The sequence below is a fragment of the Anguilla rostrata genome, chromosome 11, assembly GCF_018555375.3.
Source record: "Anguilla rostrata isolate EN2019 chromosome 11, ASM1855537v3, whole genome shotgun sequence".
NCBI lineage: Eukaryota > Metazoa > Chordata > Actinopteri > Anguilliformes > Anguillidae > Anguilla > Anguilla rostrata.
The window spans coordinates 1,163,362-1,188,395 of record NC_057943.1 but is presented as its reverse complement, the minus strand read 5'-3'; the positions used below and the strand labels follow the sequence as shown (position 1 = coordinate 1,188,395).

At 48.8% G+C, this 25,034-nt stretch overlaps 1 protein-coding gene across 1 annotated transcript; it reads left to right on the top strand.

Annotated features, from left to right (window-relative positions):
* Positions 1–1,007: 1,007 nt before the first annotated feature.
* Positions 1,008–25,034, top strand: LOC135235151 (glutaminase kidney isoform, mitochondrial-like). The gene is made up of 18 exons (XM_064300383.1): positions 1,008–1,503; positions 3,164–3,245; positions 9,845–9,966; positions 11,710–11,839; positions 12,206–12,285; positions 13,059–13,222; positions 14,034–14,092; positions 17,316–17,348; positions 17,740–17,798; positions 18,696–18,762; positions 19,042–19,092; positions 19,195–19,371; positions 21,053–21,184; positions 21,829–21,921; positions 22,127–22,188; positions 23,686–23,762; positions 24,212–24,275; positions 24,472–25,034. Exons 1-18 carry the CDS (start codon positions 1,307–1,309, stop codon positions 24,623–24,625), a joined length of 1,803 nt encoding a protein of 600 aa, XP_064156453.1. The 5' UTR covers positions 1,008–1,306; the 3' UTR covers positions 24,626–25,034.

Below are 25,034 nucleotides of genomic sequence, written 5' to 3'. Positions count from 1 at the left end.
CGGTCAAAATTATTTATTTATTTACCAAAGGTGGGTGGACGCCGTCCACCCCCAATTTAACCCCTGATGATAGATAGCATACCTGAAATGTGAAACAGTTGGATGACCCTGCGCTCAAATTCCATAAAATTTCATCTGACCAATCTTAGCATAAAAACTGCAACCATTACAAGCTCAGACAACTTCATAATTAGCAAACGGGCTACCGCTACACAGCGTGTGGCCAATCGCATTTTAGAAAATAAAAAAATATTCAACTGTTGACTTCAAAGCTATGCTTCAAAGTAACGAGTAACGACAACCTTCATAGAAATGAAGTGGAGTCAAAAGTACAATATTTATCTTTCAAATGTAGTGGAGTAAAAGTCATAAGTTTCCAAAAAAAATAAATACTCAAGTAAATGTACTTCGTTACTGTCCACCCCTCACTTTATGTATTGCACAAACTGCACTGGACGTAAGTGAAGTAAAACTGAAATCCACACTGCAAGTGACGCATCGTGTTGCCCAGTTTTCTTAAGGTCCTGCCGACACGGCGGCGGTGTGGTGAAACTTAAACTGAAGGCAACTGCTCTTGCTTAGAATAAACCCTAAAATAAAAACCTGAGACGGTAGTACGTTGTTTAAGGCTGTATTTTGTAGGCGAATATACCGACATATAAAATATAAGACCCGCCAGTGGAAACCCTCGCGTGCACAAGTGATGCTTTATTTAGCGTATCACTGGCGTAACTGCATGAACTCTAGGAAATATAGGAACTACAGGAAATACTGTAGTGCTGCCGTTATAACAGTTCTAAATGCGTATAATATAGAAAACAGATGAGCAAACGAATAACTGATGATAAGCTTATTAATAGTAGCTTGACGCGAGTACCAGCTATCACAACACAACCCACGTGCTCGTTTTATGCATTTAGCGTACTCCCTCCCGCTCTTAAAATAACTCCGACCCCCACGACCCCCCCCCGATAACGCCCAGTCATTCATTGGCCCATTCCGCCCCCCGGCAGTAGCCGAAACCAGCCAGCCACCTCCCACAGTAGACTGCACGTAGCCTACGCGGTCATTCGTCACCGTAGCTGCCGCATATCTCGCAGTCTTGTTTTATTTTTGAACCATTGCTGTGACGCCTGTCCACACGCGTGCTCGGGTAACTCTCTACCAACGCCTGCGCTGCTTGAACCGGAGCAACACCTGTAACGGACGGGATCTCCTCGCAACTGAACGGTGGTTCTAAGATTGGCTAAGCGGGCCGGTCTCATTGAAAAGGTTGTCCTGTCACATCGACCGCTGCGCGTCTACAATGCATTGTCTGAGAACCCTGAGTGGGGCAAATTCGAGAGTTCTGCGGCTACTGGCGAAAAATGGTGCCGAAAAACCCTTGCTCGGGGGCAACAGCTGCGTCTTGGACCGGATGTGGACCCTTAATCAGCGCCTCTGTTGGGGCATCGCGTCGCAGAAACCGAAGTCCTACGTAGAACCCACGGCCATGGACTGCAAGTAAGACCAAACTGTGCCGATGTACTGTAATTCATGTTTTGGACCGTTGTTCGGGTTTCGGTGCTGTACTATAGGCAAGGACCAGTCACTGTAACCATATGGGTGTGGTATCGAATTCCAGGCAGACCGAGTTGTACTCACCCAGCAAGTTTTAGCCTAACCTGCAACACATGTAAAACGTTGGAAATGTATCTAAAACGCAGCCAGGGTAAGGGAATTCATGTAAGACAGTCTGCTAAACCAATAAATAATGTAGGATTTATGCCAGACCTGCAGATGTCACAAATGACTAAGCTGCAACTTGCATGCCATCGAGATATTTCACAGATGGCAAACATCATCTTAATGATAATTTTCTTACAGATGCGTACGTACATATTTACATGTACACAACTGAATATTTTATTTGTTTGGTCCAGCAGATATGGAAAAAAAATCATACATGCTTCTTTAAAAAATTGATCAAATACGAAACCTAAAAAATAGTAGGCCTTGCCTTTAAATACACAGTATGCCTGGAGCATTAATTGCACATCTGTTAAATTTCTGGAGGGTGGGGCTCATTAATGAACCATAACCTGTTGGAATAAGTTTCTTCTCTGCTGTTGCAGTCAGGTGGAGGTTTTTTCGGTGACCTTACAGTAGCTTACCTGAAAAAATGTCACTTCGACTGTATAAGACTGTAAAGTTATACTTATAAATCTGCAAGACATAGAGCAATTTTTCCCTGAATTATTGAATTGTCATTCCAAAAGGGCATGTGAGAATGTCTGTGGCATTCTTGAGAGAGAGACCTGCCCTCACCCTCCATTTTCATATCCAAATCCCCCACCCCTCACAAAAAAAGAAAAACACCCCCATGAATAATACCCAACCCCCACACTCAAACATACCTCCACCTCACCTTCACAGACAGCACCCCCAGTACATTACCCATCATGCATCATTTCAAAACACTCAAATTCTGTATTAATGTGCGCGGAGACGTGACCCCTAAAGACCCGCGGGCCGTGTGTGACCCCCGGCCCACGCTTTGCCCAAATCAGAGACCTCACCCTCACTGCCCTGCAGCACTACCGTGGCCTCCTGCATGTTGGTCTACAGACACACACCCCCCCCCCCCACAGAAAAGATCACCCCCGAACCCAAACATGCTGTTTTCAATAAACATGACAATAGTCTTAATGACTCACATGCCATGGAGAGGTGCAACCCCTCCCCCCCCCCCCAGCTCCATGCAGGCTCCTGCACTGCAGATCCCCACTCCTCTTAGGGATGGGGCCTGGTGTAAGCATGAGAGTGTGTGAGCGTGTGTGTGTGAGTGGGCATGTTTTACTATCTTTTTGAGAACCAAATGTCCCCACAAGGATAGAAAGATGAGGAAAAGTATGCAAGGTGGGGACCTTTTGCTGGTCCCCACAAGTTCAAGAGGCTGCTTTAGCGTTAGGACTTAGGGTTAGGGTTAGTGTTACAATTAGGTTAAGGTTAGGGTTAAGGTTAGGCATGTAGTGGTTGGGGTTAGGGTTAGAGGTTACAGAATGAATGTAAGTCAATGGGAAGTCCTCACAAGTATAGCAATACAAACGTGTGTGTGTATGTGCGTGTGTGTATGTGCGTGTGTATGCGGTTCATTGAACAGACTCTCTGTGTGTTCTGTCAGGCCACTGTCCAGTCTGGAGGACATGCTGTTTTACACCATCACAGAGGGAGAGGAGAGGATCCCCGTCTCTCGCTTCATCTCTGTAAGTACCGAGAGAGAGAACTGGCACGCGGAGAACCCGGGGGAACCCTGGAGAACCCTCGGGAACCCAACACCCACCCTCACCCACACACTCTGACCTCAGGCCACGCCTACATTCTCACGCCTCTGCCAATGAGAAGAGAGCAAACTGAGCAGCACTGAGCATTTCACCAGGCCCCTCCCACCCAGCAGGCCCCTCCCACTCAGAAACTGCTTGTACAGTGTCACGTGGGGACCTTTTCTCTTGGGCCTGCTCAGCTCAGACATGGCATTTCCCCCGTAAGCTGTGGTCTGGCAATGGGAGTTTAAAAGGGAAGAAATGGTAGGCACATTGACAGGTCCTGTAATGACCTCTTAATGTCAGTCCTGAAGTGGCTCTGTCGGTGGGAGTGAGTTGTACAGAGTGAAATATTTTTGCAGGCAGAAGAGGGCGAGGCGTCAGTCAGTATTTAACCTGCCTTCAGACCATTTCTGCCCCCTCAGGGACTCTTTGTGTGGAGCAGCCAGTCTTGGTTTCACCCTCCCCCACGTAGGTCATTATCTCTACTCTAACAGGGCATCGATCTGTTATTTCCCACTTTCTGTGTCCAAATAAAGATGGTGTAATTAGAGAGGGGGTGGAGAGTAAAACAGTCATCCAGAATGTTTACATTAATTTTAAAGAACTGCGTGGCTGTCTGAAAAAAGAGCTGTAGAAAAAAGAGTTTGGCCTCTGCATATTTTGGATTTGTTCATAAATAGTTGAAGTAGCTGTTGAGGCAGTGTTGGTGGCCATTTTAGCGAGGTCTAATGACCCTGGCTATTTAGTGTCGGCCATTTTAATGAGGTCTAATGACCACAGTTCTCTCCTAGTGGTCATTCCCTCCATTGTCCACATGCTTAGGGCCTGGTATTACAGTAGAGCAAATACCCGAGAGCAGCGGTAACCAAGCCTGCTCCTGGAGATCTACCATCGTGCAGGTTTGCATTTCAACCCTAATTTGGCACACCTGACTCTTCTAATAAGCAGCTTGACAAGATCCCCAACTGTTGAATGAGGTGAGTCTTGTTAGGTTTGCCTGTAATGTAATGTTTGGAATGAAAACCTACAGGATCTCCAGGAACAGGTCTTGTTAGTATTCATGATGAATGGGGCTGAAACAGCTGAGGTGAACTGAGTTCTGCAGTCTGATGAAATAATGAGAATTACAGGACCCATAACACCCTGATCACACTACAGGACCCATAATGGACTGCTCACACTACAGGACCCATAACACCCTGCTCACACTACAGGACCCATAACACCCTGCTCACACTACAGGACCCATAACACACTGTTCACGCTACAGGACCCATAACACCCTGCTCACACTACAGGACCCATAACACCCTGCTCACACTACAGAACCCATAACACACTGCTCACACTACAGAACCCATAACACACTGCTCACACTGAAGAACCCACAACACACTGCTCACACTAAAGAACCATAACAGCTTCATACAGGACCCTACCTGTAATAGAGTCTTGTTAGGTTTCACTGTAATGTAGTGTTGGAATGAAACCACTGGACTCGAACATTTGAAGATGAACTGAACACTGTAACTAGACCCTGATAAATCTATAGAACTACAGGACCCATAACACCCTGCTCACACTACAGGACCCATAAGCACTGCTCACACTACAGGACCCATAACACCCTGCTCACACTACAGGACCCATAACACCCTGCTCACACTACAGGACCCATAACACACTGTTCACGCTATAGGACCCATAACACCCTACTCACACTACAGGACCCATAACACCCTGCTCACACTACAGGACCCCTAACACCCTGCTCACACTACAGAACCCATAACACACTGCTCACACTACAGAACCCATAACACACTGCTCACACTGAAGAACCCATAACACACTGCTCACACTAAAGAACCCATAACACACCTCTCACACTACAGGACCCATAACACACTGCTCACACCACAGGATCCATAACACACTGCTCACAATACAGGACCCATAACACACTGCTCACAATACAGGACCCATAACACACTGTTCGCGCTACAGGAACCATAACACCCTGCTCACACTACAGTACCCATAACACCCTGCTCACACTACAGGACCCATAACACCCTGCTTAAAGTGCTCTGAACCAAGCATCATGGGCCTGACCAGTGATTGGCCACTGAGTGAGATTTTGTGAAGTTAATAAAAGATGAAGCTAAAATGAGTTGTCAATCACTGACTAGTTTGAACCAATGAGAAGGACTTGGTCTCACTAGTAAAGTGCTGTGATTGGTTGTCTTAACTACTGCTTGTATTTTTTCCATAGATTGCGTTGTTGCCGTTCTCGCTGTGTTAGTGTTAATCAGTTTAACCTTCAGGGTCCAAGTTGAACTATGCGGTTGTTCCCTGCACTTGGACCGGTACTTCTCTCTAGGGGTTTTGTCATACTTGTTCCTGGTTATGGTTATACACTTTGTTGTACGTCGCTCTGGATAAGAGCGTCTGCCAAATGCCTGTAATGTAATGTAATGTAATGTAATGGTTGAAATCAGTCACAGACAGAATAAAGGAGCTCTGCTTAAAGTTTGTTTTCCTAAACGTTCTTCCTTCTTCAGATCTTCAGAGTTTGCTTTAGCGGGAATAAAAGCCTTTCTTGTTTGTGTGGAAAGCATTAAACCATGAATAGTTAATTGCATGTTGTAATGCCCAAGGCTATTTTTTTAAAATGTACTTTTATTTCAGCGAGTTTAACCACTAGACTTTAAAACTGAAATGTAGCTTGAATTTTTACAAACCATCTGTTCGACTGGGTACTTTTAATTTTTAGTCCGGGATTTATATTTGATTAAGGGACTCTCCCTCTGTGCATGAGACTTGCTCACCTGTTGTTTCGACGTGAGCATCTCTCTGTCAGGGCGTGGGGGTGTGGGGGTACAGGGAACAGGGGGCTGTGGGTTTGGTCTGTCGGGGTGTGGGGGTACAGGGAACAGGGGGCTGTGGGTTTGCTCTGTGGGGGTACAGGGAACAGGGGGCTGTGGGTTTGGTCTGTCGGGGTGTGGGGGTACAGGGAACAGGGGGCTGTGGGTTTGCTCTGTGGGGGTACAGGAAACGGGGCTGTGGGTTTGGTCTGTGGGGGTGTGGGGTACAGGGAACAGGGGGCTGTGGGTTTGCTCTGTGGGGGTGTGGGGGTACAGGGGGCTGTGGGTTTGGTCTGTCGGGGCGTGGGGTGTGGGGTACAGGGAAAGGGGGCTGTGGGTTTGGTCTGTCGGGGTGTGGGGTACAGGAAAGGGGGGCTTTGGTTTGCTCTGTGGGGTACAGGGAACAGGGGGCTGTGGGTTTGGTCTGTCGGGGCGTGGGGGTGTGGGGTACAGGGAAAGGGGGCTGTGGGTTTGGTCTGTCAGGGCGTGGGGTGTGGGGTACAGGGAAAGGGGGGCTGTGGGTTTGGTCTGTCGGGGGTGTGGGGTACAGGGAAAAGGGGCTGTGGGTTTGGTCTGTCGGGGCGTGGGGGTGTGGGGTACAGGGAAAGGGGGCTGTGGGTTTGGTCTGTCGGGCGTGGGGTGTGTGGGGTACAGGGAAAGGGGGCTGTGGGTTTGGTCTGTCGGGGCGTGGGGGTGTGGGGTACAGGGAAAGGGGGCTGTGGGTTTGGTCTGTCGGGGCGTGGGGGTGTGGGGTACAGGGAAAGGGGGCTCTGGGTTTGGTCTGTGGGGGTGTGGGGGTGTGGGTACAGGGAAAGGGGGCTGTGGGTTTGGTCTGTCGGGGCGTGGGGGTGTGGGGTACAGGGAAAGGGGGCTGTGGGTTTGGTCTGTCGGGGCGTGGGGGTGTGGGGTACAGGGAAAGGGGGGCTGTGGGTTTGGTCTGTCGGGGCGTGGGGGTGTGGGGTACAGGGAAAGGGGGGCTCTGGTTTGTGAGGCCGCAGACTGAGCTGTGAACACTGCGGCTTCTGGGGGGTGGGGGGGGGTGGGGGGGGGGGTGGGGGGGTGGGGGGGGTGGGGGGGGGGGTGGGGGGTGGGGGGGGGGGCGTTTGAGAGGGTCTTCAAAGCAGGCCGATGTCTGAAGTGTGGAGGCAGCGACAGACTCACACTGACACAATGAGCACAGGGCCCTATACAGGATGTGTGTGTGAGTGTGTGTGCGTGTGCGAGTGTGTGTGTGTATGTTTATGAGTTTGTGTGTGTGTGTGTGTATGTATACAATTGCGTGTGTGTGTGTATGTGTGAGTGAGTGTGTGTGTGTGTGTATGTGTGATTATGTGTGCGTGTGAGATTTTCCATAGGCAGAACTGTCCCCTTGTGACACTCAACACTGATGCCCCCCCCTCCCCCAAATGCCCTCACACCCTGTCCTGCAGCTGTCACTGTGCTGCCACAGAGAGATGGGGGAGCAGAGCCGTCATGTGAACACACACACACACACACTCATGCACGTGCACACGCACACACACACACTCACACACACACACACACACACATACACTCACACACACATTAGTACTCACAACTTCCCCTTTGATAGACAGCCCTCTAAGCGGACTTGTGCTATGGGCAAATACGGTAAACCTCCTGAGACATACAGGGACCGGGGGTGAGTGTTTACGGTCCACGCTGGTCTATTTTTGGACATTTGAAATGTTGTTAAGTTATGTATCTTTGTGACACTAGCGTGTTAGTTAGCCAGGAGCACGGGTGCCGGCGTGTGGAAAAAGGGTCACACGAGGAGCCGCACGGTGTCAGGGAAATGTGACGTTTATAAATGGATCCACATGCGTGGGTCGATGCTTGGGCTTGGAGACAGGCCGCTGGGGATTTTACAGCTTATCGCTGCGTTTAATCTGTGGAGTTCTGACATTTCTGTATGACTGCATTCAATCTTAAATAGTACAAACTTTGTTCTGCAGCTACTTTTAAAATTGACAACCACCATAAAGACTAAAGCCGCGTTTCCACCGCAGGAACTATACCCCGGAACTAGGAACCTTTTGAGGAACTCAGTGCGTTTCCACCGCAGGAACTAGGGTCTAAATTTAGTTCTGGGGGCTTTGTTTTACCCCCCAAAACGTTCCTGCTCGGGGGGTAGTACTTTCCGAAAGTACAGGAACCTTTTGGGTGGAGCTTGCAGCGCTGAACATTTCTGATTGGTCGAGTACTCGTAGCGTTTGTGTTGTATTTATTTTCCGCCATTACCCGCCATGTTTGAAAATATGCAGCGGCAAACCAATTTATTTTCATAATAACTTCAAATCAAACTTGTATGTTATGCGGCGCAGTAGCCTACTTTTGGTTATAGCCTATCAACGTCTTGGAATTATAACGTGTGCTCTTCTGTTCTTTTCTTGCTTTAGTATTCGTTTTATAAAATGCTAAGCATTCGTGCTGGGACAGCATATTACGTAGGCTACCAAAACATTCAAACGGATTAATTCGGTTGCTGAATATTTCTTCCGGATTTTCTTTGTTAGCCCGTTGTAATTGACTCAAAACGTTTGATACAGTTATGTGAGGTATGCGGTAGTTCTGCATAAATAACATTGGTGATACAGTACAAGCAAACTGGAAATCACCTTCCGCACTTTTTATCCAGGTAAAATAACAGGTTAATTCTAGTAATCTTCCCTTTAGCTTTTTCAGACTGCCGTAATTTTACTCAATTTTACTGCCATTTTTCAATTCCACGAAAAGACCAGGAAGACTATGGACTCATTTATGGTGCATGGTTCGCATCTGGAGGGCACACTTCGCTTCTCGGCTAGCAGTAACTTCGAAGGAAAGCAAACGGTGGCTGTACCACTACTAATTTACATTTTCACGCAAGTCCGAGTTTTCGTTCTATTCTCATTTTGCGATTAGCCTATATGGAATTGACGACGAGAAAGTAATAAAACAGCTAATTGTTTACAACGTGTGCATGTTTTCTGCTGTTAATGAATGTGTTTGAGAGGATATATGAAAATCAATAAATACAAAAGTAACCATATATAGTCATTGTTGGTAACCCGTTGTATATAAGTGGAATAAACCCCTCCGGGCTGTCCCGGTTATTAGAAAATAATATAGGCTACTTCGGTGGTACTATGGGGTTACAGAAGAAATCATATGACAGATGGACCGACGACAACGTCAGTGGGCTAATTTGCCTAATCTTCGCGGTACTTTAGACCCCGGTGGAAACGCAGACAACCATTGGCTGAAGGAACCTTTTAGTTCCTGGTAAAGTAGTTCCTGGGACTGAAAGTTCCGGGTAATTTCGGTGGAAACGCGGCTTAACATAACATAATATAGTGACGAAACAGGCCATTCAGCCCAACGATGCTCGCCATTTTCCTAACTAAATTAGTGCTCTGATTACCAACATACTAGATAGTATCTAACACTGTATCAAGCCCTCTATCAAGCCTACCAAAATCAGAAGACGTTCCCCCACCTAAATACTGTAGCGTCAGACTAAAACATCACAACAAACATGTATGTAAATACAAGATGTGTCGTAACGTGAATTGACAACGGGATAATTCCTGTGAGGGCAGCTGTGTATGATTGGCTGATGATCACCATGGAGACTGGATAGTCTAACCTACCCATCATGCTCCTGCTCAGGCGCTGAAGAGTACAGGGCTGCTGACCTCTGACCCCCGGCTGACGGACTGCATGCATCATCTGCGGCGGTCTGTCCAGGATTCCGCTGGGGGGGCGATGATGGACCGGGACCTCTTCAGAAAGTCAGTTCTGCTTTCCTTTCGTCCATTCCTCCCTGTCAGTCTGTCTCTCATTCTCTGCCCTCGTCTGGCTACTGTGTGTGTGCGTGTGTGTGTGTGTGTGTGTGTGTGCTCGTGATGGAAGGGTATGGGTGTGTGTATGTGCGTGTGCGTGTGCGTGTGTGTGTGTGTGTGTGTGTGTGTGTGTGTGTGCACGTGTGAGCGTGCGTGTGCGTGATGAAAGGGTATGGGTGTGTGTGTGTGTGTGCGTGATGGAAGGGTGTGTGTGTGTGTGTGTGTGTGTGTGCGTGCGTGATGGAAGGGTATGGGTGTGTGTGTGTGTGGGGGGGGGGGGTTGTATGTGTGGGTGTGTGTGTAGGGAAGGGGGATGTGTGTGTGTATGTGTGTGGGGGGTGTGTGTGTGTTTGTGTATAAACACCGTCAAGTGTACACTGTCACTGTGAGAAGGCACATTCAGTTCCTGCTTCTTCTATTTACGTCACTATCTTTCAGGCTGAATTACAGTCAGTGGCACTGAGTCAGTACTGCTTTAGGCTCAGAGTCAGTGCTGCTGTAGGGCACTGAGTCAGTGCTGCTGTAGGGCACAGCGTCAGTACTGCTATAGGGCACTGAGTCAGTGCTGCTGTAGGGCACAGCGTCAGTACTGCTATAGGGCACTGAGTCAGTGCTGCTGTAGGGCACAGAGTCAGTACTGCTTTAGGCTCAGAGTCAGTACTGCTGTAGGGCACAGAGTCAGTGCTGCTGTAGGCACAGAGTTCCGTGCTGCTGTAGGGCACAGCGTCAGTACTGCTGTAGGGCACGGAGTCAGTACTGCTGTACAGCACAGCGTCAGTACTGCTATAGGGCACAGAGTCAGTACTGCTGTAGGGCACAGAGTCAGTACTGCTATAGGCACAGCGTCAGTACTGCTGTAGAGCACAGCGTCAGTACTGCTATAGGCACAGGGTCAGTACTGCTGTAGAGCACATAGTCAGTACTGTTATAGGAACAGAGTCAGTACTGCTGTAGGGCACAGCGACAGTACCGCTGTAGGGCACAGAGTCAGTACTGCTGTAGGGCACAGAGTCAGTACCGCTGTAGGGCACAGAGTCAGTACCGCTGTAGGGCACAGAGTCAGTACCGCTGTAGGGCACAGAGTCAGTACCGCTGTAGGGCACAGAGTCAGTACCGCTGTAGGGCACAGAGTCAGTACTGCTGTAGGCACAGAGTCAGTGCAGCTATAGGGCACAGAGTCAGTACTGTTATAGGAACAGAGTCAGTACTGCTGTAGGGCACAGCGACAGTACCGCTGTAGGGCACAGAGTCAGTACTGCTATAGGAACAGAGTCAGTACTGCTGTAGGGCACAGAGTCAGTACCGCTGTAGGGCACAGAGTCAGTACCGCTGTAGGGCACAGAGTCAGTACTGCTGTAGAGCACATAGTCAGTACTGTTATAGGAACAGAGTCAGTACCGCTGTAGGGCACAGAGTCAGTGCAGCTGTAGGGCACAGAGTCAGTACTGCTATAGGCACAGGGTCAGTACTGCTGTAGAGCACATAGTACTGCTGTAGGCACAGTCAGTGCAGCTATAGGGCATAGTGTTCTGTGTGTTACCTGTCACAGGTGATTCACATTGTTTCGATGATGGGTACTGGGTAGTGACACAGTGCTTCACAGTGCATGTTACCTGCGTTAGGAGTGTTACCTGTGTTGTGGGTGTATTAGGAGTTTTATCAGGTGTGTTACCAGATGTACCTGTATTGCAGGTGTGTGGGCGGTAACCTCGTCCTCCTGACCCAAGCCTTCAAGAAGCAGTTCATCATCCCAGACTTTGAGGCCTTCACTTCCAACATCAATCAGCTGTACGACCAGGCTGAGAGACAGGGGGGGGGGCAGGTGAGTTTGCCCCGCCCCGACATGCTCTCTGCCAGGGTCTCATTCATCTTGTCCGTTCTCCCAACAGAGGGGTCCTGTTTTTAACTAAAGCCACTTAGGGGGTTACAGCATTAATATTATAGCACTAAAAATGTAGCCCATTCAACCACCACCTCTCTATCTCTCTCTCTCTCTACCTCTCTCTCTCTATCTCTCTCTCTCTCTCTCTCTTAATAATTCAGTTATTCACACAGGGATTCTTGACATGAACGTTTAGCCAATGTTTCCAGGCTACACAAGAAAATATGGCTGACCCCGTCTCTACAGCATACCAATGAACAGAAAATAGAATTGTTTGATTGTTAAGAATGTCTCTCCCTCCTACAGGTAGCGGACTATATTCCTCAGCTGGCGAAGTTTAGTCCCTCTCTATGGGGCGTATCACTGTGTACAGTGGATGGACAGCGGTAAGAGAGTAAATCTATTATAACACGTACAAGCATACAATGACTATCACGGGATGAATGCCTACTCGATTCTGATAGCCTAATAGGCGAATGCGCTTATATATCGCGTACAGGCAGAGTAGAAAGCTTTATCACTTTGCAGGCAAGTTCCGTATTAATAATACTCGCAAGCATCGCGGCTATTTCAGTCGGATCGCCCATAATTCACCGCCGTTCCTTCTAATTAGTTTGAACGCGATTCCAAATTCTAAAAACAAACGGACACGGCAGCGCATCGGTATCTCTGTGAAAATCACATCTCAACGCAGCTGAGCGAGCCTTTGCAGTTTGTAAAAGCAGCAGGATTCGTTTGGCCAGTTTACGTCATATGATTACGAGAGTGAACAAAACTTAAAACCGATTCCTACTCTTTGTGCGTGGTAGCTAACCGTCACGAAGCAATTAATAGGTGATTATGACATGTATGACATGTATGAATTCTAAAAAGACTTTCTTTGGAAATGGCTTAACTAGGAGGAATCTTTAACTTATATTTAAAATATATATTTTTAATGTTTTGGGCACCATGTGTATTAGCAGTGGTGGAAGAAAAGAAAATATACCTGAATATGATTTTCTAAATGAATGAATATAGTGACAAATTCCCCCCATAATGGGTCTTAATGAGGAGTTTAACAATAATATTGATATGGGAAAAAAATTAAGGGTGGTATAAAAAAGGTGCAAAAACAGTTGCAAATTCAGCAAAAACCTCTCTCTCTCTCCATGCTCAGGCACTCTGTGGGCGATACCAAGGTGCCATTCTGCCTGCAGTCCTGTGTGAAGCCTCTAGGGTACGCTGTGGCTGTGCATGAGGCCGGCACTGAGCATGTGCACCGCTACATCGGCAAGGAGCCCAGCGGCTTCAAGTTCAACAAGCTGTCACTCAACGAGGAAGGTGTGTGAGGCCACGCCCATTGTCCCGCCCACACCCATTCACTCTCGCACTCTGCACATTCACCCTCTCACTCCACACATTCACCTGCTCACTCCACACATTCACCCTCTCCACACATTCATCCTCTCACTCCACACATTCACCCTCTCCACACATTCATCCTCTCACTCCACACATTCACCCTCTCACTCCACACATTCATCCTCTCATTCCACACATCCATCCTCTCACTCCACACATTCACCCTCTCCACACATTCACCTGCTCACTTCACACATTCAGCCTCTCACTCCACACATTCACCCTCACCACATTCACCCTCTCACTCCACACATTCACCCTCTCCACATTCACCCTCTCCACACTTTCACCTGCTCACTTCACACATTCACCCTCTCACTCCACACATTCACCCTCTCCACATTCACCCTCTCACTCCACACATTCACCCTCTCCACACTTTCACCTGCTCACTTCACACATTCACCCTCTCACTCCACACATTCACCCTCTCCACATTCACCCTTTCACTCCACACATTCACCCTCACCACATTCACCCTCTCCACACATTCACCCTCTCACTTCACACATTCACCCTCTCCACATTCACCCTCTCACTTCACACATTCACCCTCTCCACATTCACCCTCTCACTCCACACATTCACCCTCTCTCTCCACACATTCACCCTCTCACTCCACACATTCACCCTCTCACTTCACACATTCACCCTCTCACTCTAACAGAAGCTGTCTGTGTGTAGGTATTGGGCTGTAGTTTCACTCCTGATTCTCCCTGTTTCTCTGCAGAAAAGCCACACAATCCCATGGTCAATGCAGGTGCCATAGTCGTCAGCTCTCTCATCAAGGTAAAGCACAAAACACCTGAAAACACTGCTCTGAGCATGCATCATTATGTGTGTGTGTGTGTGTGTGTTTGTGTGTGTGTTTGCGTGTGTGCGTGTGTGCCTGCGTGCGTGTGTGTGTGTGTGTTTGCGTGTTGTGTGTGTGCTGGCAAGTGATGCCAGATTTGTAGGTTAAATAAACATGCAACCTGCGTCACTGGCTGCTGGTTGACCTGGAGGCCAGACATGGATGCGAGTCGCGTTTTCGGGGGATTTTTTGGGGGTCTTCTGTAAACTGTCAGCAAAAACATCCGCATCAGCCGCCACTGAGGCAGAGACTGACTCCAGATTACAAGAAAATTAAAACTGAGAATGACTGAGAAATGCACAGAATTAGGTATTTAGAGCACTATTGTCATTGAGAATGACTCTCAGGTTCAGAATGAGGTTTTTAGGGCACTATTGTCATTGAGAATGACTCAGGTTCACAATTAGGTATGTAGGACACTATCCTCAGTGTTTATTTGCAGAGCACACATAAAATCAATCATTAATTCATCTGGATTTCTTGCCTTTGAACGCAAAACACACTATTTGTGCCAAAAAATGATCTTTCAAGGCAGCTGCTCTGTGATTGGTGGAGAGCTCCTCTCCGGTTGCTTTGCGAAAGGTGGCATAATGTTGTTCCTACCGCTGTGTGTATTATCCTTGCATTAAGCCTTGCGTTGGATGCCTTTACACACGAGAGCAGTTAATCACTGATAAACAGAATGGAGTGACAGTGAAGCAGTTAGTGCAGATTTAGTCTTTCCCCTCTGCCTTTTCACAGTTCAGTCCTCAGTCTAGGTCAGGTGACCACATCAGGTCAGTCCACTCGCACCCTCAGCCAAACCTCAATATCCACACGGCAACCTGCCAGCCGCCTCACCCCACACGGGTTCGTTTGTGTTTAATGTTGTGACCTGGTTCCTGACTGGCTGTTTATTGGCTGCTTCCTGTGCGTGTCACAGGGGGAGGGGGGGGGGGCATGTGAGACGGAGTGGGTGTGTGTGTGCGGGCGTGTCGTCAGCCAGCCGATTGGACTCTTGCGGGAGGTGTGTGTGGAATTTCATCAGTAAAACATGCACAGAGGTCAGCAGAGAGAGAGGGAGAGAGAGAAAGAGAGAGAGACAGAGAGCGAGAGCGGTAGAGGGTGAGAGAGAAGGAGAGAGAGACAGAGAGCGAGAGCGGTAGAGGGTGAGAGGGAAGGCGAGAGGAAATAAAGATGACATGTCTCAAGCAGGCAATATGAGGTCAGGTTTAATCTGTTGCAATCTGTGGTAATGCATTGCATTACAGTTATTTGGCTGGTGTTTCTTACCCAGAGCGACACACAGTACTGGAGAACGTCAGCAATACAAATATGCAGCATCGCCAAGAAGGCGCAATAAGTCTAATATTAACCTAACAAACAACAATTTGTATTTCAACAGCCGGAGGCTGATAACCTTTACACAGCTACGCCTGTAATCATTAATCTTGTAACGGCCCAGAATTTCTTTTTCCACATTAACGGGAGTCAGTGCAGGTCATGTTCCCCAAGAGCAGTCTGTGACCCTGTCGTAGACTGTCCTTAGATTTGACTCTCGGGGGAATGGGCAGGTACCCCCATTGTATCTACAGTATCTACGTAACAGCGGGAAGGGCGTAGATACTGTGTCTGATAGTGTGGGCTGACAGCGGGAAGGACGTAGATACTGTGTCTGATAGTGTGGGCTGACAGCGGGAAGGACGTAGATACTGTGTCTGATAGTGTGGGCTGACAGCGGGAAGGACGTAGATACTGTGTCTGATAGTGTGGGCTGACAGCGGGAAGGACGTAGATACTGTGTCTGATAGGGTGGGCTGACAGTGGGAAGGACGTAGATACTGTGTCTGATAGTGTGGGCTGACAGTGGGAAGGACGTAGATACTGTGTCTGATAGTGTGGGCTGACAGTGGGAAGGACGTAGATACTGTGTCTGATAGTGTGGGCTGACAGTGGGAAGGACGTAGATACTGTGTCTGATAGGGTGGGCTGACAGTGGGAAGGACGTAGATACTGTGTCTGATAGGGTGGGAAGGCCTAACATTACCGGAGTCCCATGTTTACATGTATCTAACATAACATGATACTTAATCTGATTGTTAATATTACAAAATGGCCAGAATACGTGAAACCTTTTTTTTTTTTTTTACTGTAACAAAAGATCCACGATGGCTTATGAAATGAAAGCTCTTATTTGTTCATTTTCTTTGAGGATTTAGAGCGGACTCTACCACAGACTCCTACACAGCTCTTTATTAAACTGAAAACATTTCAGAATCTGTCTACATTGATTCAGTGAGTTTTTGACATCAGATAAACCGAAGACTGTTTGGCAGTTGGGGACGTGCATTCACAGGGGGACTGATTGACCGTAGACGGTCTTGGTTGAACGGACTGGGACGGAAATTGGGGTTGAGGTTTTAGACCCTGAAGACTCCCCTAGGGAACCTCAGGTTTTTAAAAACCCAAGGCACAACCCGGACATTATAACCCCAGTGAGATGCTCACTCCAGCCACATTCAACATGACCTCTGACCTTTCAGGAGAATATAAGCCCCAGCAGTTGGGGAAGCATGTGTGTTTGGCAGGGTCGTTATGACCCATTTGTGATCTTAGAGGACACTGAAACCCAATCATGACTTGAGGCCTAGGACACCCTGAATGCGGCTTCATATTACCATCCCGGGACAAATTCATTAATAACTAAACCGCCCCAGCCAATGAAAGACCTCACCACGGCATCTGCAGCACTTAAATGAGACTGCATTGCCATCTTGTGGCAGAAGGGTTTATTGCACCTTATTGCTGTTCACACTCGATCGCTTAAATCAGGGATTGACGAAATGGGAAATTGGAAGAGTGTATTTTAGAACATTTGGTTTCTTATGATAAAATATTGTAATTATTTGTAAATTAATATATTTGATTTTAAGATAAAACCAACCTTGTCTTTAGTCATTCTTGTAAATCTTATTGTTATTTTTCACTGTGTTTACCCCTGATATTGATTGATAGTATATGACATCACATCTTAGATGTACATCTGTTTACTCATGAGTTAAATAGTCGCTGCAGGGCCTGCTGTACTGATGTTGGGGTCCCCAATCAGAGGGGTGCTACTCTAGGGGGCTTTGAGAAAGGCTTGGAACCCTTAACCTTTTTCTGTTCTTTTACTTCCAGCCTGGATCCAATAAAGCAGAGAAGTTTGACCTTGTGAGTATTTCTTTAAAGTCCTAACGATCGTAAGTCTCTTGTGCTAAACCCCCTTCTCAATCTTTGCCTGATATGGTGTTTCTTCTTTGTTTTTTTGCTATTACGCTGGCATTCATTTGGAAATGGTATGTCCCTGAATTATGGTAGAATTACATTTTACATGTTTGAGTGTAGTGACTCCACACACACAGAACCTGTATCATTAGTTTAATGGACCTGTGACTGGATACATTGGGACCCATTTTAGGTTTGCTAGACCCAACCGGAATTTCTACACACAGGATCGACTGATGGCTACAGCCATATCGTTCTGAGGATTAATAAAGAAAGGATACCTCTCACATGAGCGGTTCTCTGGGCATCAGATTCACTGTCACCTCTCTGTTCACAGATGATGGACTTCCTCAAAGGCATGGCCGGCGGAGAGTATGTGGGCTTCAGCAATGCAACGTGAGTCTCCCAGAGCATGGACAGCTGCACTGTGGTATAGCAGAGAAGTGTGGTACAGCAGCAGTGTGGTACAGCAGAGAAGTGTGGTACAGCAGCAGTGTGGTACAGCAGAGAAGTGTGGTACAGCAGCAGTGTGGTGCAGCAGTGTGGTACAGCAGGCAGCAGTGTGGTACAGTACAGCAGCAGTGTGGTATAGCAGAGCTGCAGTGTGGTACAGTACAGCAGCAGTGTGGTACAGCAGAGCAGTGTGGTACAGCAGCAGTGTGGTTCAGTAGGGAGCAGTGTGGTATATTAGAACAGCAGTGTGATACAGCAGAGCAGCAGTGTGGTATAGCAGAGCAGCAGTGTGGTACAGTACAGCAGCAGTGTGGTACAGCAGAGCAGCAGTGTGGTACAGCAGAACAGTGTGGTACAGCAGAGCAGCAATGTGGTGCAGCCATGGTGTGGCACAGCAGAGCAGCCATGTGGTACAGGAGAGCAGTGTGGTACAGCAGCAGTGTGGTTCAGTAGGGAGCAGTGTGGTATAGCAGAGCAGCAGTGTGGTATAGCAGAGCAGATGTGAGGTACAGTAGAGCAGCAGTGTGGTACAGCAGAGCAGCAGTGAGGTACAGTAGAGCAGCAGTGTGGTACAGCAGAGCAGCAGTGTGGTATAGCAGAGCAGCAGTGTGGTACAGTAGAGCAGCAGTGTGGTTCAGTAGGGAGCAGTGTGGTACAGTAGAGCAGGCAGTGGGACAGGTTCAGAGGAGCAGTGTGGTACATAGACAGAGTTTCAGAGCATGTGGTCATAGGGAGCAGTGTGGTACTAGCTGGTACAGCAGCAGTGTGGTATAGTAGGGAGCAGTGTGGTATATTAGGACACTCATATGAACATAAGGTCACATCTGTGTGGTTTGACAGGTTCCAGTCAGAGAAAGAAACTGGGGACAGGAATTTTGCCATTGGATACTACCTCAAAGAGAAACGTGTGAGTTGAGACTTCTTCTTTTGCTTCTTTTTCTTCTTCTTTCATTTTTGGATGTTGTCATCCAGAGCACTGTGGTATTATTATTATTATGACTAGTATTATTTTAGCCCGTGCATCTCTCTCTCTCTCTCTCTCTCTCTCTCTCTCTCTCTCTCTCTCTCTCTCTCTCTCTCTCTCTCTCTCTCTCTCTCTCTCTCTCTCTCTCTCTCTCTCTCTCTCTCTCTCTCTCATATCTCTCTCTCTCTCTCTCTCTCTCATATCTCTCTCTCTCTCCTGCAGTGCTTTCCCCGAGGAGCAGATATGATTGCTGCGCTGGACTTCTATTTCCAGGTACCCTGCAGATCTCTGTGCTCCTGCACACCTGGACAGGACTATGTTTGACTGTGTTTCTGGGCACACGTGAGCTCACCTGTGCTGTTCCTCTACCTGCAGCTCTGCTCCATAGAAACCACCTGTGAGTCGGGCAGTGTCATGGCCGCCACCCTGGCCAATGGGGGTATCTGTCCAATCACAGGCGAGCGCGTGCTGAGCGGAGAGGCCGTGCGTAACACGCTCAGCCTCATGCACTCCTGCGGCATGTACGACTTCTCCGGCCAGTTCGCCTTCCACGTGAGTTACACACACTATACACACACTATACACGCACTATACACGCACTATACACACACACTATACACGCACTATACACGCACACTACACACACACTATACACGCACTATACACACACACACACACACTATACACGCACTATACACGCACACTACACACACACTATACACGCACTATACACACCACAACACTATCACACACACGCACATACACACACACTATACACACACGCACTATACACACACTATACACACACACTACACACGCACTATACACACACACACTACACACACACTATACACACACTATACATGCACTATACACACACACACACACACACACACTATACACACACACACACACACACACACTATACACATGTACGACTTCTCCGGCCAGTTCGCCTTCCACGTGAGTTACACACACTATACACGCACTATACACGCACTATACACACACACTACACACACACTATACACGCACTATACACACACACTATACACGCACTATACACGCACACTACACACACACTATACACGCACTATACACGCACACTACACACACACTACACACACACTGTACACGCACACTACACACACATTATACACGCACTATACACACACACAATACACGTTATACACACACACACGCACAGGCACACGCACACACTATACACACATGCACTATACACACACTATACACACACACTACACACGCACTATACACACACACACTACACACACACTATACACACACTATACATGCACTATACACACACACACTATACACACACACACACACACACACACTATACACATACGCTCTGATCCTACACACACTATACACGCACTATACACGCACACTACACACACACTGTACACGCACACTACACACACACTATACACGCACACTACGCACACACTACACACACACTATACACGCACTATACACACACACAATACACGTTATACACACACACACGCACAGGCACACGCACACACTATACACACACGCACTACACACACTATACACGCACTATACACGCACACTACACACACACTATACACGCACTATACACGCACACTACACACACACACTACACGCACTATACACACACACAATACACACGCACAGGCACACGCGCACACGCACACACTATACACACACGCACTATACACACACTATACACACACACTACACACGCACTATACACACACACTATACACGCACTATACACACACACTACACACACACTATACACGCACTATACACACACACACACTATATACACACTATACACACACACACACACACACACTATACACGCACTATACACACACACACACACACACACTATACACATGTACGACTTCTCCGGCCAGTTCGCCTTCCACGTGAGTTACACACACACACACACACACACACAGTACACACACCGACACACTATACACACACGCACATGCTCTCACACGCACACACACATGTGCGCACAAACACATGCACACATATACACACTCTCACACATACACAAACACACATGCTTTCTCGCGCATACAAACACACATACACTCACACATGCACATCAGTCAACCAAATATACTTGCACCATGGAAACGCACACACTTAAAAGCTTTCATGTCTCTCTCTCTCTCCCCCTTACCCCCCTCTCTCACTCTCTCAGGTGGGCTTACCTGCAAAGTCTGGAGTTTCAGGTGCAGTGTTACTGGTGGTTCCCAACATCATGGGGTTAATGTGTTGGTCGCCCCCTCTGGACAAGGTTGGGAATAGCATCCGGGGGATTCACTTCTGCCAGGTAGGCATGAGACTGAAGCAATCACCTCCTCCCAGAAAAGCTGCAGTTTGCCATCGGTCCTGGTTCCAGTTTTAAAGACCATTAAGAACATAAGAATGGGTGGAGCAGTGGCAGAATGGTTAGGGAACTGGACTTGTAACTGAGGTTGAAGGTTTGATTACTGGGTGGGGTGCTGCCAGTGTGCCCTTGAGAAAGATACTTAACCTGCAGTTCTTTGGTAAATGTGCAGCTGTATAAATGGATCATGTACAAAGATTGTAATCTGTGTAAATCTCTCTGGATAACAACAACTACAAGAATATCTAGTTTTGCTTCCTCTACTCAATAGCTAACCCTAACCCTAATACTCCAAATTTCAATCAAAAGTTTAGACAAAAGATTCAGAATGTTTCATTTTCTTAATGGGGATGTGAGTGTTTGGTCAGGTGTTCCAGGTTGTAGAGTGAGGGGAAGAATATGGGGATTATTAGCGATGTTCGCGCAGCTCATTCTGGCAGTAAAGCTGTGCTCCTGGTGTAAACCTCTGCTGCAGAACAGAGGGGAATATACTGTGGGGTGCTGGGGTGCTGTGAGTCTAAGTGCCAGTTTGTGTGTTAAATCGGAAGCTGACCTGGGTTCTCTGGTGTAATTTGTCTGAATCTCAGGAGTTGGTGTCCCTGTTCAACTTCCACAACTATGACAACCTGAGACACTTCGCCAAAAAACTGGACCCGCGCAGGCCGGCCGGGGACGACAGGGTAAGACTGATGCACACACATGCAAGATTCACACACGCTTGTGTCTCATGCACATCTATGCAAGCTTCATGTATCTTAGCTTCACTTATATGTGTTTGCCTCCCAGACACACACAAGGAAAGCTCTGAAAAGCTACAAGAACTGTGAAATATCTGTTGATTTAAATGCAGGGTTCTTTGTTTAACGCATTCACTCCCTCTTTCAGAACATATCTGTGATCAACGTGATGTTTGCGGCCTACAGCGGGGACGTCTCAGCCCTCAGGAGGTACGATGGCCTTCCTTAACTGAGCTCAGATTGACAAACAGGCCGAACCAGGCCTGAGACCAGACCCAGAGCAGCCAAACCAGGCCCAGAGCAGCCAAACCAGGCCCAGAGCAGCCAAACCAGGCCCAGAGCAGCCAAACCAGGCCCAGAGCAGCCAAACCAGACCCGGAGCAGCCAAACCAGACCCGGAGCAGCCAAACCAGGCCCGGAGCAGCCAAACCAGACCCAAGCAGCAAAACCAGGCCCAGAGCAGCCAAACCAGGCCAGAGCAGCCAAACCAGGCCCAGAGCAGCCAAACCAGACCCAGAGCAGCCAAACCAGACCCAGAGCAGCCAAACCAGGCCCAGAGCAGCCAAACCAGACCCAGAGCAGCCAAACCAGGCCCAGAGCAGCCAAACCAGACCCAGAGCAGCCAAACCAGGCACAGAGCAGCCAAACCAGGCCCAGAGCAGCCAAACCAGACCCAGAGCAGCCAAACCAGACCCAGAGCAGCCAAACCAGACCCAGAGCAGCCAAACCAGGCCCAGAGCAGCCAAACCAGACCCAGAGCAGCCAAACCAGACCAGCAGCCAAACCAGACCCAAGCAGCCAAACCAGGCCCAGAGCAGCCAAACCAGGCCCAGAGCAGCAACCAGGCCCAGAGCGCCAAACCAGACCCAAGCGCCAAACCAGGCCCAGACGCAAAGCAAAGCCAAACCAGCCAGAGCAGCCAACCAGACCCAGAGCAGCCAAACCCCGAGCAGACACCCAGAGCAGCCAAACCAGACCCAGAGCAGCCAACAGCCAGAGCGCAAACCCGACGCCAAAGCAGCACAAACCGAGAGCAACCAGAAGCAGCCAAACCAGGCCCAGAGCAGCCAAACCAGGCCCAGAAGGCACGCCAAACCAGACCCAGAGCGCCAAACCAGGCCCAGAGCGCCAAACCAGGCCCAGAGCAGCCAAACCAGACCCAGAGCAGCCAAACCAGGCACCAGAGCAGACCCCAAACCAGACCCAGAGCAGCCACAACCAGAGCCCCAGAGCAGCAAAGCCAAACAGACCGCAAGAGCAGCCAAACCAGCCAGAGCACCAAACTCCAAGGCAACAGAGCAGCCAACAGGCCCAAGCAGCCAAAACCCGAGCGAACCCAGAGGGCCAAACCAACCCAGAGCAACACCGCGCAAACCAATCCAGAGCAGCCAACACCAGATCCCACTGAGCAGCCAAACCAGCCCAGAGCAGCCAACACCCCCTCCACCCACCCACCAACTAAGCAGTCCGCCAAAACCAACCGCACAAGAACCAACTAGGGCTCAAGATCCATAAGACGACATTTAACTCCAACAACCCAAATTTCCTTTCCTTGTTACATGCTCTAAACCTCCCCCCCCTCACCTCCTCCCCTCCCTCCCCTCCCCCCCCCGCCCTCTCCTCCCTCTCTCCCCCCCCCCCTCCTCCCTCCCCCCTCCCCCCCCCCCGCCTCTCCCTCCTCTCCCTCCTCCCCCCCGCCCTCCCCAGGTTTGCTCTCTCTGCGATGAACATGGAGCAGCAGGACTATGACTCCCGCACGCCTCTGCATGTGGCCGCCGCTGAAGGTCAGTGTCTACAGGGCTCTGATTGGGACACACCTGCTCCCTTATCCAATTAAAAGCTCTGTTTGAGACACACCTCTTCTCTTATCCAATGAGTGACGTCCTCTGCACTGTTCTTGAGCGAGTGGATTACCTGTTTGCACTTTGCATTATTTCTCATTGTAAATCATCCTGGATAAGAGCGTTTGCTAAACTCCAGCGATTGATAAATACAGGTGATTGTTGTGCCTTTATGCTCATGTTAGCTGTTTAGAGCATGCTGGGAAATGTGTCTACAGCTCTGACACCTGACTGTGAAGTGACAGCATGGCAACTGTATCAGTCATACGGGAGGATTTGGCATTTTTATTATTTTTGAGAGATTTACTGTGAGCTTAAAGTGCTAAATGAATGAAGCTTACCCACTTATTTCTGTTCTGCCTGCGTGTCTGTGTGCGTGTCTGTGTGTGCAGGACATGTGGACGCTGTGGTGTTTCTGACTGAGCACTGCAGAGTTAACCCTTTCATCAAGGACAGGTAAGAGTCGTGACTTCCTCCTTCAGTTTCTCTCTCACAGTCACATTCAGTTTGAATCTGGCCTTTTTCAGCTCAGGCTTGTAGCAGAGTCAAACCTGTTCTATCAGGCCGAAGGCCTTCTGGGTTTGTCTCTACAGTCATGCAATGAATACAGATTTCACATTTTCCTTGACTCTCTGCTGCCCCCTTCTGTCAGGTGGGGGAACAGTGCACTGGATGATGCCATGCAGTTTGGGCAGGCAAGCGTGGTGAAAGTTCTGCAGGAGTACCAGCGCACTCACCTGCTGCTGGAGTCGCAGTCAGACTCCGAGGACCATGGGAAGCTGAAGGCTGTGGACAGCGTGGTTTAGCCAATCCCGGGCCTCGCTCTCCTACGACCACAACCCAGAGGCGGGATTGGCCCGGCCACGCTTCGCTTCTCTCTGCGGAGTTTCTGAGCGAGGACGACGGACTCAAACCAACAGGAGCGCAGGCCCCACCACAGGCTCCGGCGCAGAGCGGTCAGGCTGGGCTGAGCTCTGCTGTGCCAATGACAAGCCAACGACTCGCCTTCACTTCTGCAGAGAGAGAGATCTGTCTGTATGCACACACGCACGCACCACACACACACACATACACACACGCACACACCACACACACACATGCACACACACACGCACGCACCACACACACACATACACACACACACGCACGCACCACACACACACATGAACACGCACGCACGCACCACACACACACATGCACACGCACACACACACA